Source organism: Cariama cristata, unplaced genomic scaffold (assembly GCF_000690535.1).
Source record: "Cariama cristata isolate BGI_N322 unplaced genomic scaffold, ASM69053v1 scaffold6384, whole genome shotgun sequence".
Taxonomy (NCBI): domain Eukaryota; kingdom Metazoa; phylum Chordata; class Aves; order Cariamiformes; family Cariamidae; genus Cariama; species Cariama cristata.
Window position 1 is genome coordinate 14,962 of NW_009613410.1, and position 15,998 is coordinate 30,959.

The 15,998-nt window shown below is 37.5% G+C and overlaps 1 protein-coding gene across 4 annotated transcripts in view; it reads right to left on the reverse strand.

Moving 5' to 3' along the window:
* Nucleotides 1–452: 452 nt before the first annotated feature.
* OSBPL3 (oxysterol binding protein-like 3) overlaps nucleotides 453–15,998 on the reverse strand; it is a 43,967-nt gene continuing 28,421 nt past the window's right edge. For all 4 annotated transcript variants that reach the window (XM_009699004.1, XM_009699002.1, XM_009699003.1 and 1 more), the window contains 9 exons: nucleotides 15,282–15,532; nucleotides 13,259–13,396; nucleotides 10,485–10,548; nucleotides 7,409–7,487; nucleotides 5,155–5,299; nucleotides 3,650–3,794; nucleotides 2,800–2,926; nucleotides 2,111–2,233; nucleotides 453–549 (listed from right to left, as the gene is read on the reverse strand). In XM_009699004.1, the coding sequence (XP_009697306.1) occupies nucleotides 453–549; nucleotides 2,111–2,233; nucleotides 2,800–2,926; nucleotides 3,650–3,794; nucleotides 5,155–5,299; nucleotides 7,409–7,487; nucleotides 10,485–10,548; nucleotides 13,259–13,396; nucleotides 15,282–15,532 (1,169 nt within the window). The remainder of the gene's footprint in view (nucleotides 550–2,110; nucleotides 2,234–2,799; nucleotides 2,927–3,649; nucleotides 3,795–5,154; nucleotides 5,300–7,408; nucleotides 7,488–10,484; nucleotides 10,549–13,258; nucleotides 13,397–15,281; nucleotides 15,533–15,998) is intronic.

A 15,998-nucleotide genomic window follows, 5' to 3' on the forward strand; every position in this document is an offset into this window, starting at 1 on the left:
ACTAAGGCTTGCACTCCGATTTCTCAGCATAGCTACGAGATGCTGATGCTACTGTCTCCAATGCAATTCAATAAGGCATAAGTTAACTCAGAACTGACATTATTACACACTGGGAAAGTAGTGTAAAAGCTCCTCTTTTCCCTCTTGCAATAAACATTCCGTACTATTTATTAAATATTTTATAAAAAGAAGTTAGGATATTTATACATTCAAACAATCACTGCAATAGCCAGAGTAAAAGAAACAAATGAATTATTAGATTCTAAATGAAGCACAATTCTGGAGATATGCACACTTGCACACATACACACACCCCACACATATATTATATGTGTGTGTGTACGTGTATATATATATATAGGTGTGTGTATATATAGAGATATATTTTATATATACTTCTTTTAAATCAGATCTGAGAATACAGCACAGAATATCTTCACTTAGCTCCTCCTTCACCAGAGGACAGGATTGTCCAGTTTGGAGAAACCAGGTTCTTTTCTAAGGTCCATGTAGGTTCCATTGCTCACCCAGGAGTCATCATTGGATTTCCTATCAAAGATTAAACAAATGTCTTAAATGTAAAGCTTATATTTTCCATATATATGCTGTGTAATGCAATGTAGCACTATGCACAGATACCCAGTCCAGCTCATGAACCAGGTGCAGTGCAGCTCAGTACAGCCTTCAAACAGGCAATATAGCTTGTAGAGTCGAACTGGTACATCTGCACTGGGCCTTGGAGGCGCACCTCAGTAGCCTAGCGTTCAGCTGAGATCAACACTCATATTTCACTGTCACATACCAGTGCTTAGCACTTAAAACTACAGTCCAGGCTTATTTCATGGTCTCAAAGGCAGCTCTGAATGGAAAGTGGAAACTTTCCTTTTACGTCTCCAAAGATGGCTTACCATGGTCATTGCATAAAGAGAGCCTATAGCTCTCAGTCAAGAGGCGAGACTCATTGCTCTAGGTACCGTACTCTGGAGGAATCAGTCTGCTTTTAATCTGGTGTGCAACACTTTTGGCACAACAGCTAATTATTCTTTTAAGTAAATCACGGCTTGTGATTTGTTGAAAAGAGAAATCACTATTGAAAAGCCAAATGCATAATTCATATCTACTTTAACACTGGGTAACACTTTTGCAATATAGTAATTAAATTCTTTATTCTGTTATTTAAATCTACAGCACAAATCTCAGTTTTCAAATCCTTGTTGTGAGGATTCAAATCCTCATCCTTATTCACAATTCTCATCATGAATATGGCATTACAAAGTATTAGACTTTGCCTCTATCCTGTTGGAAGCACCATTTGCTTCTCTTTAGTAGGTGTGATTGACATGTGATGAGTTAGCTCACCACCTTTTCAGACATGTAGTGGTCTAAGCCATTCCCTTTTTGCACCTATTTGCACCTATTTTAAAGGTTTGTGTTCCGCAGAAGTACAGCAGTTATCTATCCAGAAAAAAAACCAGGATCCCAGATCTGTTAACTGTGATACACAGGCCCATAAAACATTCACCTTGGCTCCAACTCTTTCATTGCAGGAGAACAGAGAAGCTGGAGGGCAAAAGGCCATGTCCTCACTACCATTCACTTTTGTCTTTCGATGGCTGAAGTCTCCTGTTAATTGTTTTATAACAGGAAGATATAAAGTGCCCTCTGAATGATAATTCTCTCCCCATGAAATAGGGGAAACACATTCAAAAACAGTGCTGGAAATTAAAGGCTCCAACTCCGTACACTTCTGCACAAGGCAATCCCACTGAATTCAGAAGTTCAGCAGAGGTAATTAAGCTAAATCCAGCTGCATCACCTTGCTTGAAAGAATTATAGATGCTACAGTCACGCAGGCAAATTCAAATGTAGACTAAATATCAATTGCCATTAAGGAAAAAAATTAGTAAGAAATTCAGGGATGCACTAATGAAAAAGCAATATATAATTCTGAGTTTTAACTAAGTGGAGTGTTCTACATTGCCAAAGTACAAAAATCAGGACTATAGAAGAAACCTGGGAAAAAAAAGGAGCCCACTCTATGGCAGTTTAGAACGAGATCTATAGTAAGAATTTCAATAAGTGATAGTATATGCTGATTATGATATAGCACCTGAAAAATCTAGGCTGATGCTCTAGATTGTTTTCTTCCAGCACCTTCCGTCGTTCTCTCTGTAGCTGCTCGATCCTCTGCTTTTGCATTTCAGCTCCTTCAATATTCCCTTCTTCTAGAAACCTGTAGCACCAGCAGCGATGAGAGACACAATTGGTATTCCTATCTTTGCCAGGTCCTCTAGAGCTCCAGAATCTAATCTTTACAGCAGGCAGTTCACACTGATTGAAAGGTAAACAGCTACATCTGCAGACAACTGCACTACCAAAAAGCCCTTAAGGAAAAGTAACTCTTACAACAAGCACACAGTCATCGTTATATTATGTTCTCTTACTTGGAAGTTAGGAACAGCAGAAATTCCACTGCAGAAAGAAATTTCAAGTCTCTCGATTTTTGGCTATTGAGACACAGTATGCTCAACATTCAATACCTGAAGTACTGAAGTTTTAACATCTTTGGAAAGGCAGTTATCCAGAAGCATCCAAGGACCAATTTCAGGAAGCACTGGTCTGTAATGACTAGACTGTCTCTTGATAGGTGATTAAAATGTCTGTTTCAGATGCACATTAACGTAGAAATAGAAACACACCACAGGTATCCACACAAAATATTCTGAGCTTAGGGTAAAGTGAGCATACAGAAGATTAAGAACTATTTTAGGAAGATATTTAAAAATTAAAACTTCTTACCTTTGGTCTGGCCTAAAACGTGTATCAGTGGATGGGAGTAATGACCTAGTTTGCAAGTCCAGTTCATTTAACTCCAGTGCAAATTGAGTAAATCCATACCACTGTTCATAATCTTTAGGCATTGGATCTAGAGAAGAAAAGTGTACATTCAGAATTTCAATTAAATGTCATTATCTTTTGAAGGAAAATTGCAAGGTCCCCTCAGTCATTTCTTCATCTCTGAATCACAGTCTCAATTCTGGAGGAATAACAGGTTTTTAATAATGTGACAAAAGACAACATCCCCCTTGATTATCGCACTGCAACAAAACAGATTTCTGTTCTCTCAGCTGAATCAGAGCACAACTGTGATGAAGGCCATGCTATTACTATAGTGCTTTTTCAAACTACAGTGGACAAAACCCCACAAGTCTGGGAGAAGTTCAGATACGGCTGTCATTACAGAACTGAGCTTTGTGGGCTATCCTCCAATGTTTAACACATGAAATACACATTTCTCTACACAAAAAGTGGGGGGGTTTGTTTGTTTTTGGTTTTGTCAGGTTTTTCGGGTTTTTTTTTTGTTTTGGTTTGGTTTTTTTTTTCCCCCTCTTCCTTTTAGATCCTCAAATCCCACTTCATGCCCAAATATGAAAATGAAGGAGAATGAAGAAAATGCAGGAAGCCATGGGATTCAGTTCTCCATATTATTTAAATGATGTATTCTTCTGGTCTAAATTTTAAATGCTTGCAAACATCTAATATTCCACATAGAAATAACAAGAAGTTGAGGCCTAATAAAGAGATGAAATAGTAAGCTTATTCTCAAGTAGATCTTAAGTGCTGTACATTAGCCATTCTGATCACTAACTTGCTCTCCATACGCAGTTTGAAGATGAACTTGTCCCACAGTATAAACTCTCATGCCACTTCCCAAAGAGTCGATGCACAACTTTCCCGGCTTTATCCATGACACTGCCTTCAATCTCATGTGCATTTGGATTCCAATACTTTGCCTAGAATTAAAAGGAACAAGGGGATAAAAGGTGCATAAAAGATAAAGTGTCAGTGATTTTGCCATGTCAGTAGCACCATGCAGTAGAGTGGTTTTCCGAAATGAAAACTATTTGTTTAGGTGTGCATTACAATATCATATGCAAACAACTACTGTTAGCGCTATTAATCGGCTTATTAAAATACTAACGTTGAGTATTGTATTTACTTTGTTTGCCTTTTTTAGGGGCAGTACTAGGTGAAGCATAGCTGACCTTGAATTTTGCCCAATGACAGGTACACTGACTCCTGACTTCGTTATCTATATCCTCCCCAAATTTGCAGAAGAGGAAGAGAAGGAACTGGTACAGTAATCTCCACTTTAGACAATTTACAGTATCAGATGTGTAAGATTTGCAGGCTCTCAATCTTTAAAATTTGAGCTCTAAACATCTACTGCAACTCCGCAGATACATTACAGTACTTTCAAATAAGTATTTGGAAAAAAAAAAAATAAATCACCCTAATCCTTCTTAGAAAGCACAAAGTATTCAGGAAAACAAATAAGAAAAGGAAACTTTCCTTCTGCTGCTGAGCATGCTATGCTGCATAGGTATGCTGAAGTACTTAGCTTATATCTGTATGGTTTGTTTCTATGTAAAGCACAGCCTTTCTCCAGCAATCAGATACAGAAAATGCAGGTTAAGGTAAGTCTCTTAGCATGATATGCAAAACTATTTCTCAGGTTAGAAATGTTGGCATCATTTTAGGTTGTCGTTGATTTTCCTATACTAGGAAGAAGTCCTCTATTGCCAAAAACTAATGTCAATTTCAGTTATAAGGGCATTTCCTGAGGAAGTCATATCTTGATGCCTTGTACTGAAACAAAAGCTTTGAGTGACACCACAACCTCTCACTTAAACTCCTCTGAGTACCTCCCAGGGGCTAGAAAAGAGCATTGGGTGAAGCACCCTGCACAAGCACTGGTCCTACAGTCGCTGAATGAATGCAACCACAGCACAGGCCAATGGGTTAGCAGGAGGCATGTGGTAAACCACTGCCAGTAGACACCTTGCGCCTACCTCTCTCATCAAACACAGAGTAGGTTTTCCATCATATTTCTTCCTTTCCTCATACTTTTCCACATCTCCAGTGGAAACACCTGAGAAAGCTGTTACTTCTCTTCCTTGTCTGGCTTTACCTAGTGAGTGGTAGTTCCTTCAGAGTTAAAGTTTCTCAAAAAATCACAAGTAATTACAGCAGAACTATAGGAAAATACAGCTTGTAAGCAGTTGTACCAAGCTTCGGCAGAGAGCGTCCACCCACTGTTGTGTCTCTTCGAAAAGGCACTGCCAACTTTGCTGTGGTTACTGCTGTGGTTACCTTTATGAAAGTCAGTTTGCAGTGGCAAGTGTCATCGTTAAGATTTTTGATGATGATCTCTCCATAGTGTTCAATCCATCTTTGCCCACTTAAGATGTTATGGATGCAAGATGTCACCTTGTTCCATGCAAAATGGTCTTTAAAACTGTAAGAAAAATACACACAAGAAAAATCTCAATGCCATGTTCAAATGAGCTCATAAACTTGTGAAAAAAAATTGCAGAGAACTTAATTAGAAAAACCCCACAAATTTTTTTTTTTAGGAATGGCTCATCTTCGTGGCCCACACCTTCTCAAAAACAAACCCTATGACAACAATCCTGTCTCCCAGAAAACCCTTTTCACTTCTGCTATCAACTATGGTCTTGAATTCAGTTTTCTCTCAGTTTACTTGTCCCTCTTTACCAGTTTTGAGTTTCCAAAAGTAATCACTCTAATATCTTCCACTGGCTGAAATGCCCATTTCGCAGCTTGTAACACAGTGACAACTGAAAACACAAGGACATGGGCCACCAGAGTCATCAGAAGACTTATTGAGTGGAATAAGCTTGGTTGAAGCTCTCAAGGCTGACCCTATGTGTATGCTTCAGGCAAGACCAAAAGTTCTCGCCAGGTAATTCAAGACGCCATTGCACGCTGGAAGACAGCAGACAGGAAGAGATGAACAAATACTAATAGGTAATACAACATTTTACCTTTTATTAAAGAAGTAAATGTTCTTATAAAACAGTTTTATAACACCTCAAGAAAAGGAAAGTCTCATGAAGACATATGTTCTACAATTTGTTCTGGGTATTGACAGCCAAGTCACTATTGGTTAAGGTGAACAGTAAACTTACAAAGCACCAGTTTCCCCATAGCAACTGCCTTGCATGCATCCCATGAGGATATTAGAATCTTTCTTTACCTCCCCTTAATCTGCTGCATTGTAAGAGCATGCACAAGGACAGTTTTTACAGACTAGCAGATATGCAGCTAATTCACCCCACTGTAACTTGTTTTCCTGCCCCTACCTGCAGGTCACATGCTCTAAAAATACTGTGTTTGCTCTAAAAATAACCTTAATACTAATGCTTCATTTTTGCCTATAGCCTCAATACCTTTTTTGTACCCAATTGTATATCAGATACATAGGGATACAAACCAGCACACGGAGACTACATATGAATCAGATTATTTCCTAGTTCATGACCCCACCCGCAGCCCTAATCTATTAGATGCCTTGCCTCTGAACCCTCACTCACATCCTAAAGACCTTTCACTCCACAGCTTAGGCTAGCCGCTATAAACGCAACATGTTTTATACATTACCATTTGGATACTATCTTACTAAATTGCAATTTTACCCACCTAAAAGAAAAAGGCATGCTTAATTGCTTAGTCTGATGAATGTTAAGTTCTTGAGTTATTTTTCTTTTTTCTTTATGGTGTGTTTTTTTTTTTTTTTTTTTAGATGGCAGAATAATTTCATAAACTCTTTTTGGAAAACAGATTTAATTGGAACACTACTCAACCTTTAGACTTCTGGTGCTGCAAACATGGTGGATATAGGCCAAATGTTAAGGGATTTTCATTGTTGATCTATAATGGGCACTCTGACAAGCCATCATAGGAACACTGCAGATTTTTATTTTTAATAAAACCTAAATATACTCAACACTTAACTACAGTGGCTGCTTACTTCCTTGGATAATAAACACCAGACATGGAACTGGTTCTATTTATCACTTAAAATAATTATTTATGCAGTGATGATGGCTATCGGCCTCACCTACAGACCAGGACTGCATGGTGTTAAGGTCCACACAAATATAAGTACAAAAGACAGGAACACCAACTCTCCCTCCCCCAAACCCATAATAAAGTAAAAGAATTCATAGCTTCCTCTACCATGCAGTTTTTCCCTGTGAGTTTAAAATGCATGAAGCTTGAAATTCAACTGAAGTGTGAAAATACCAGCTTTGCCTTTTTCAAGATACATGGGAGTGATGTTTTTTATTTCATCTTTTGGTTTTTTATAACCTTTGGACGAGTTAGTCCTTCTGTTTTATACTTCTAGTTTTGATTTGGTGGGTTTTTTTCTTTTTTTTCCTCCTCCTCTCTTTCTTTTTAAGTTAAACCATAATCATCAATTTTTCCAAAGGTCTACTAACGGCACAGTACAGCTCATTCTCATCTGGATAAATGTGGCTCCAGTGTGTGCAAGCATGTCTGTTCCTGTGTGTGAACAGCAATGCACGACTGCAGCACTTACACTGGAAGAGTTACATGTGTTGTACCAACTGGAACAATTTCCATGGACTTTCCCCAGAATTTGTTTTTCCATCTTACATCTGAAACAGGAAGAGGAAAAAAAAAAAAAAAAAAAAGGTTTAGTCACAGGCATGGATGAATCAATCTATTTCTGGGTTCTACTTTATTTCCAAGAAATGCAAAATAGCAAAGTGCAACATAATAAAAGTGTTCAAACAATGCCATGGACCTTTGAACATGGTTTTGGGGTGTTTTTCTTTTCAGGACATAATTATTTAAATAGCAAAGTAACACAGGTTTAAAAGTCCTTTTTCAAAAACTTTTTCAAAAGAAAGGAATTTGAATAAGCTATGACAGCATATATTTCTCTGCAATTCAGTTGCTAGTGAATGAATGCAGACATTTCCAAAAACAAGAGCAGAATTTCAAATACAAAAATATAGCAACTAAGAACATCCACAGTGAAGAAGCAAGAAAATGTTTCAAAGGGCACAAAATTGCAGGGGGATTTAGTCTAACTTCCTCTATAGGTTTAACTAGCCTTTTAAAATCTTGTCTGAATCATAGAAAGACGTGCCCAAGTCTCACATCACTTCTCCAAAAAAAGATGAGAAATCTCAATGCAAGTTTAGCCAAGTTTATTGAGCAAAAACACTTGGGAGAGAAAGAACACAGACAGGGAAGTATGGCAGAAGGGGTATAGAGTTAAATTGGGCTAGATAACTAGGCAGTAACTTTATAGTAACTTCAGAGCTCAGGGGGATAGTATCCTTGCTATATTAGACACTAGGAACTCCATTCCCCGCCCAATCTAAAAGACAGGGAAAAATTAATCTCTGGTCTCAAAAAGATGCTAGTACTAACACAAGAAAAACTGAAACACTGTTTCCTATGCAATTGTGGGGGGAAGCTGTTATGCTGGCTGCGAGATAGATGCTCAAACCGTAGTTAGGAGATTACATATCTCCCAAGCATATATGTGCAAGTGATAGGACTGAGCCACACCAAGCTGCCTACCATTGCAAAGGCTGGAATGAGACATAGGGCAGCATTCCTCATGGAAAAAAATAATCCTTTTCTTATCACTTGAGAGAAGGACCTTTTGGCTTTTTTGGTTTTGAAGTTTGATGCTGGGTCAGCATCTTTAGTTACAGCAATTTTATTGTGATTCCTATGCTGCATGATAAGGGGTCCAAAAGTACCTTGAGTATGATGATGTTGAGCCAAATTCTGTACTAGCTTTCTCTCTTATGCAGTGCGATGGAAGAGAAAGGGCAAAGGCACACCCTGCTGAGTTTAACAGTTAAAATGTATTACCAGTCTGTATTATGTTCTATGTGGCAAAGCTGTCCCACAGAGATCAGTACATGGGAAACATCTTGGGAACCAGTGTGCAACTTGATCATGCAAAAATTTTAGGACAGCAAAGAAAAGAGAAGTGTCATTTCAAAGTTATGCTCAGATTAATTCAGGGACGGATGCCATAACAGCTGGAACTTTCTGTTCTGCATTTCCATTGTTCATGTGTCCATACTCCTTTGCAAAAGCAGAGTCAGCTTCCTAAGTCAGGGAAAATTATTTCCAAAGTAACTGTCCCTGTCAGAACCCAGTCTTCTGGCTCACTAGAGATGATCAAGAGATTTCTTGATGTTGAAACAGATGAACTAAGGTCAGTGTCTGGTGGGATGACAGCACTACTCTGGCAATGTTGCTGAGGACAGTTCCCTTTTCAGCTGAGGAGATAATATGGTAAGTGAAAAGATCTTCGCACACAGAAGGAACTTACCTCACTGACAAGCTACCTTTATGATTAACTCAATGTTAATCTTTCCACATAAGTTAATATAGCCCCATAACAAGAGGCCACAGGCATTTAAAAATCACCTTTATGTTGGAAGAAAATCATTGCCTAGATCTCTCATAAGCTCAGCTAGCCACATTTAAAAACAAAACCAAACCCCAAACCCTGCTGTACCCTGATTGAGTCTCTTGTCTTCATTAAGACCAAATCCCAGACTTTTTGCCATCAATCAGATTCTCAGCTCTCATTTTTACAGAAGAACTTTGTTCTCTAAATGCAAGTGTTAAAATATTTGAGTGATAACAGTTATCAAGATCTGTTAAACAGATCAGTCTCATCAGTTTTTATTAAGACAGGCTACTATCTAGTCTTATTTATTCAGTATTCAGTTACTGAATAAATTTTTGGTAATCTCTGCTTTTTGGGTAAGAACATTTTTGTATTTTTGTATTTGTTTACAAAGAAAGAATTACATTGAATAAGGAAATCCAGACTAATGACAGAGTTCCGATTTCTGTTCAGTATGGCTTTATCTGCAATAACTATAATCAAGTCAGCAGAGTCAATCATAACAGAATTAAAGGTTATAATATGGCTACATTGTGAATTGACAAACCTCTCGGTGAAGGAATTTAACTGAGTTAAAAGGCATAGTTATGTTCTGTGTACACTCCAGAAATATCTAACCACACAGGTACTGTGAATGGCTGACATCTTCACCAGCATGACACAGCAAACACAGCTCCAACACACTTTTTTTGAAACACAATGTTAGTAGTCAAGTATCACGAATCTTACATACTGTAATAATGCCAGCAGAGAAAGACAAAGTAAGTATGTTTATCCTTGCTGTTATGCTCATTTTTTGAAATTATTTTCAGAACAGGTTTATAAGATCTGCCAAGGCTCAGAATTTAACTTGTAGTTTTTCAAATTGTGTTCTAGCTGGTTTGGTTTACAAATAGCTTGAGGTACAACTCTTCTTTACTAAAGAACTGTCTCCCCCAACCCAAACTTGATTTTAAAGAAATGCAAATATTTGTACATGAAAAAAATAATTGATTAATGTTATAAAAAAACCCTTGAACATTTTTATAATGGCAGAACATCCAAGTAATAAGCATGCAATCAAGTATAGGCTAGCATTTCTTAAAGCCATTCTAATACAATTTAAGCAGGGAATTTCACCTTTTCCCAATTTCTGGATATTTCATGTTAGACATACAATGAAAATATTGTGAACATTGTAAAAGTAAATGATAGACTGAAGAGTTACCTTGCCAAAAAGCAAAATTCACAGATTCAGCATGGCATGCAGAAATAGGTGGATGGTGACTGACCTAATAGCAAGATATGAAAGGGGGGGGGAAAGACAGACATATTAACACTTGAGCAGTCATTTTGGTTTGGGTTGTTCCCCCCCGACGCCTTCATTTTTCATTCATATATAGCATTTACAAATTGAACACTGTCCTTTTGCAGTTGTGTCCTGAAGGGGGAGTCAGTGAGACTAATAAAGTACTGAGACCTAAGAAGCCTTAGAAAGAAAGGGGAAGCACTGATTTTAAAAGGCCTGTGAATTTTGTTCATCAAGTGAAAATCTAAATATATATTTTGTACATTGTCTCTAATGCGATAACTACATTTACCCTTAGGACCCCCTTAATATATTAACAGAAGCCACACTTTAAGCATACAGACAAAAATAAAAAACCCAAAGGGCCAAATTCTTTTGTACAGTAAATACCTACAAAGCCCTGACTATGAGGGAGGAGATAGCAATCAGCATCTCTGAGGGGGCCACAGGTGGAGAAACGAAGCCATGAAATTCCATCTGACAAGCCCTGCTACTGCAGTAGTGACACCCCAGGTGTTTGTAGCACAGAACTCTAACCATGCGCACTGCATTTTTTCAGCTTTGGGTAATAGCACATACATGAATAAGGGCAACCACCAAAATAGCAAAGCAAGGACTGTGAGTAAATAAACAAATACGCAAAGCAGACTATTAAAAGGAAATAGTAAATAATAAAGTAACTGCACAAAGTGAAAGCAGCCACTCCTCCCTGGCTGTAAATTCTCCCTTCTAGGTGAAAATGACAACTGACCAAGACCAACTCTTTGATGTGTAATGCCTACTGTCTTTTTGACAAAGACAATTTTATTTTCAAGTAAAACTGCTATTTCCCACTATGAATTTAATTTCTTAACCACCTACATGGCTCAAATGCAGTTTTACTTTTTTCTTTGGTACTTGTTTTGCAAATCTGTTATCAAGCATTTTTTCTGCAGGCATCTAGTTATTTACTGAACATCCTCTACTTGGTTTAAAAAAAAAAGAGAGAAAAGTACTAATTACTCTCAGTTATGCCCTAATCCATCAAGAGCAACACTCTCACATACTGCACCCAGATTAACCCCAGATGTCACTGTAATTCACAGGTTAAATTTAGCTCCCACTTAAACACACCTCACTCAGAGTAAGGTCATTGTGCTAAGCGGAGTTATTCTAAACTCACTCTAGCAATAGAACAGAATCTCTGTTATTTTATCTGTTCCAAGGGTTATATACTATCTGCACTAACAAGTTATCTAGAGTAAGCATCAAAATGCTTGCACAAACAAGCAATAAGCAACAGCTCCTGATGCAGAGAGAAATACTTAATGCTTGCAAGCTGCATGAAATTTCTTCCCTCCTTTACTGCCCTCCCTTCCTAATATTCCTCCACTCCATACTATTATAGTAACTTTACCACTCTATAAACTGATGTCAGTTATCGCACACATTAGAATAATAGTTGTTAACAGCCCAAGCCCTCTCATGTACTAAAATTTCTCTTTAGAAAACACAGCCTTTGTACTGATCTATCCAATATTCAGGGGAAAATCTCTTCTTTTAATTCAATCTAACATTAAGTTCAGTACTAACCTTTATTCACCACTTTGTTACTCCAATTTGATGTTACACTCCTAACTGCAGTGCTCTATACACATCATCTTAGAACTGAAGTAACACAATGAAGAACCAGATACATTACTTTAACTTTAAATTCAATTCTGCTTTGACTGTTTTGCTTTTCCCCCGCCCCCCCTTATTTTTACTCTTGCCTGTGACATTTCCCAAGACTAAGGAAAGATCACATATCACTTCTTTCCGTCAGTTCTAAAACATAATGTACAAAATGTTGTATCTTCAGAGGTGGTAAAACCACTTTTCGTTTCCTAAAGGAAGGCTCTTAGAAGGCCCTCTCTGATCAAATTTCTAGGTTGTACACCCTTGCCCACTGCACTTTTTGTAATTTTTTTTTTGTTTATGTCTAGACAGAACAGGACAGCTTTCAATTATTCTTACTCTGCTAGGCACCAGATTATTTAAGTTTTTTTCTCTTTTTAACATATGTCTCAAGCTTAGCAATTTTGGTAACTTGCCTGGTTTAAATTTAGAATTTTTCAGCCATACTTAATAATTATTCTCCTACTGGGGAACTATTTTCATGTTGATGTGTTGTATACATCCTTCACCTACTAAGCTGTGGTACCAGATTTGAAAGGCTTAGCCCACAAAGTATTTGGACAGGAAGCAGAAATATTCATGGTGCCATAGAAAATATTAGTGGTTGATTGACTCACAGAAGGGATATATTTGTTATAAAAGAAGACATGAAACAGCTGAAGATACAGTATTTTTAATGATCACACAGAAAAGAAAATTACAAGAATGTGAATGCTTGCTGCAGTCATGATCAGATTTCAGCATGGGGAATTGCACTGTACTTAACCAAGTTATCTAGTTACTGGAGTAGGCAGCCTGCCAGCCTTTGCTTCTCGAGTGTCAGCTGTCAGTTGTCATGTTCCACCCCAGAGTTGGCAGAATTTCCTCAAAAAACACTTTCCTTCATTTATAATTCTGCAACGTTCCTTGAGTTTTGCTGGACTCAGGTTATGTAAAGTAATTTTGTATTTTGCTATTAATTCCAGATAATTCCAGCCGTGTGTTTAGAATTAAGCAGAGTATCAAGCAGCAAATCTAAAGGTTGCAGCATACAATACCTGTTCCGCAAAGAATTGGAAACCCTTGTCTTCACGAATACATTCATAGGTTTCTCCAAGCACGGGATTAAATGGCTTACTTCCAGCTCGGTAGTAACTGGATGCATACGCAGAGACTGCAAATGCAGCTATATACACCTGAGAGTAACATATGTGGAATTATTATTAATTAATTTACCACAGACATACAAAATTTTTCCTATATGTTCTGATTTAACAGAAGAAAAAAAAAGGTCTTATGCTGACATCAGATTCTGTATTTTTCCCATCACCTGCAGACTACAAACATGCATGCCTCCTGCAAGTTGAGCACTAGCTCACACATTAGAGAATTACTCTGTTTTCAGAGTCATTCAATGGTCCAAGAATGGAACTATTAGGGTCAAACACTGCAAATTTCATCAACTGAAAACTGCATTTCTGAAAACTGTTTGAAACAGCTTAGCATTCTGCAACACAGTTCAAAGCAGTAACCTTAAAAATCACTGTTAGATTTTGTATTGTAACTGGCTTTGTTATGGTCTGTGATTCTATGTATATACCAACTATACTTTTCCTAAACATGGCACAGGAAGCATTGGATGAGTTTTCACCAAGTTTTCTATTTCTAATGCAGTTTGAATTGAATTGCCTTTTATCTTCTGTGTGCTATTACCTAATCATAAAACTGTCCTTGATTATGGCCGAGACATAGGTAACCCTTCCACGTTTTTGCAGTCAAGCCAAGAATAATTCCACCTAAACCTGAGGAATTAGAATTTGGGGTTGTTTCATTCAGGTCTCTCTGTACTATTTTTCTCCCTTTTCATTCCCTTTTCCTCATCTTGTGAAAGTGTAGATGACCTCCTTTCACAATTCCAGAAACTGAATCCACTTCAGAATGTCTCTTTTATGAACTATTGCAATTACTATGCAACAGCTAGCATTAATTTTGCCTCAAGAATTCCTCAAAGGCAAAGAATATTCTATTCTGAGGTAATTTCCAGATGCTTGGGTGTGGGATGGAGGGAAAAGCCTTCTTTTCACTCCCATATGAACAACTACTGCTCATTTCCTTTTAACACATGTTCTCAAGAGAACAAAAAAAACTATGCAGTTAATAGCCATACACTCTGTCCTGAGAACAGACACCAAATTCTAACCCTTGCAGTGTCAGAATGGAGCAAGAGGCTTTTGAAACAGTATTTATAACACAAGTATTTACATTCATTAATAATCTCATTTCAAGATAAGATATACTGAGTTGAAAAAGTTTAATTCAGTTTAAGGGACAATCTTACTGCTTTCATTTAAGATAATTTAGAGAACTCTTAATCCTTTATTTACGGGCTTACATATTAAGTAGTTCTTGTGCACCTGGAAGCAGAACTGAAATGCATTTTTCTGTTGTTCTTTTGCCAAATGCTGAATTCAGCGTTCTGCACTGGCAGAAGATGACACCATTGTTGACCTCAACATACATCCATATTGCCCAGTTTTGAAATCCATTTTGGATCCCATTTTGAATCAACACCAGAACTTCACAAAACCAGTTAATAAAACAAATCATTCTCATTTAGTTAATATAAAGATAACACAGTAGTGTAGGGCTGGAAGATTCATCATCCTTTATGCACAATTGTGTTACCAGATTAGATATGCTTACAAAAAGATCTGTTGTAGCTTTCATACTCAAGAGGGAAGTATATTAGTTCAACCTCCCTCCCTTTTTGTTGTAAACTTTTAATCTTACAGAGTAAGAGCTGCAAAACAGAACTAAAATACTTCTTTGTCTAACCTTGCAGGACAGCAAGGTACTTGAGGAGAGAGACTTCCTAACAAAGCAACAGAAATCATGCAAAACAGTCAAAAATAGTGGGCATGTAAGTATGTACAGACACATGTTTGGAGAGTCTGCCTCTCTCAGCTGGGAGAAAAAGAACCAGTTGAGCAGAACATGTTCATTTCTTTGGCAGATTGTTTTTATATTTACTCTATTCTAATTATATTGAATGTTACTAAGTATTTGAAATAACATATTTACCATCCGTTGAAATGGGTTAGGTGTATGTGCTGCTTTATCTAGCAGCTCACTGTACTCCAGCTCCTCGCAGAGACGCTGGAGGGTGTTAAGTGGCTCATTTAATTCAACAGGCATGGCCACTTTGGAGAGATCCTTTCCTATGTTATTTCTCAGGATATTCCACAGGCTGATGTTACTTGTATTAGGACATGGAGCTGGTAAACACGTTCGTCGTTTAGAATTGCATCCAATTCCACTTTCAGAAATACAGTCTGAAAAGGAAGGAAGTGGCAGAACAAGTCAATTAACTGTTTACTTAGTTTCATCCCCTTTGCAAACATACATTAAAATGCACCCATCTTTCTTCTGTCAAAACTTCCTTCCACCCTCACAATTCATTCAAGTACTTCACTTGTGGTTTGAAGATAGCCTGTTATAAAAACGATAAAACTAAGAACAAGATTTTAATTTCTGTATGTTAACTGAGGTAAATGCCAGGTACAAAAGATGCATTAAAAATTACCTTCCTTCCACTCAAAAGCTGTAAGAAAGGCTCAGGCTTTCCACTGAATTTAAAGAGTGAATATTATAACTATTTTATTTGCAACAGAGATGGATTCCTATCTGTTTAAGGGACATAAAACCTCCCTCCTTGACAGAGCTTCAATTAAGTTGACACCTCTCAGAAAGCAAGGCGTAACTTACAGATCCACGCAACAACTCCTACCTATCTTTCCC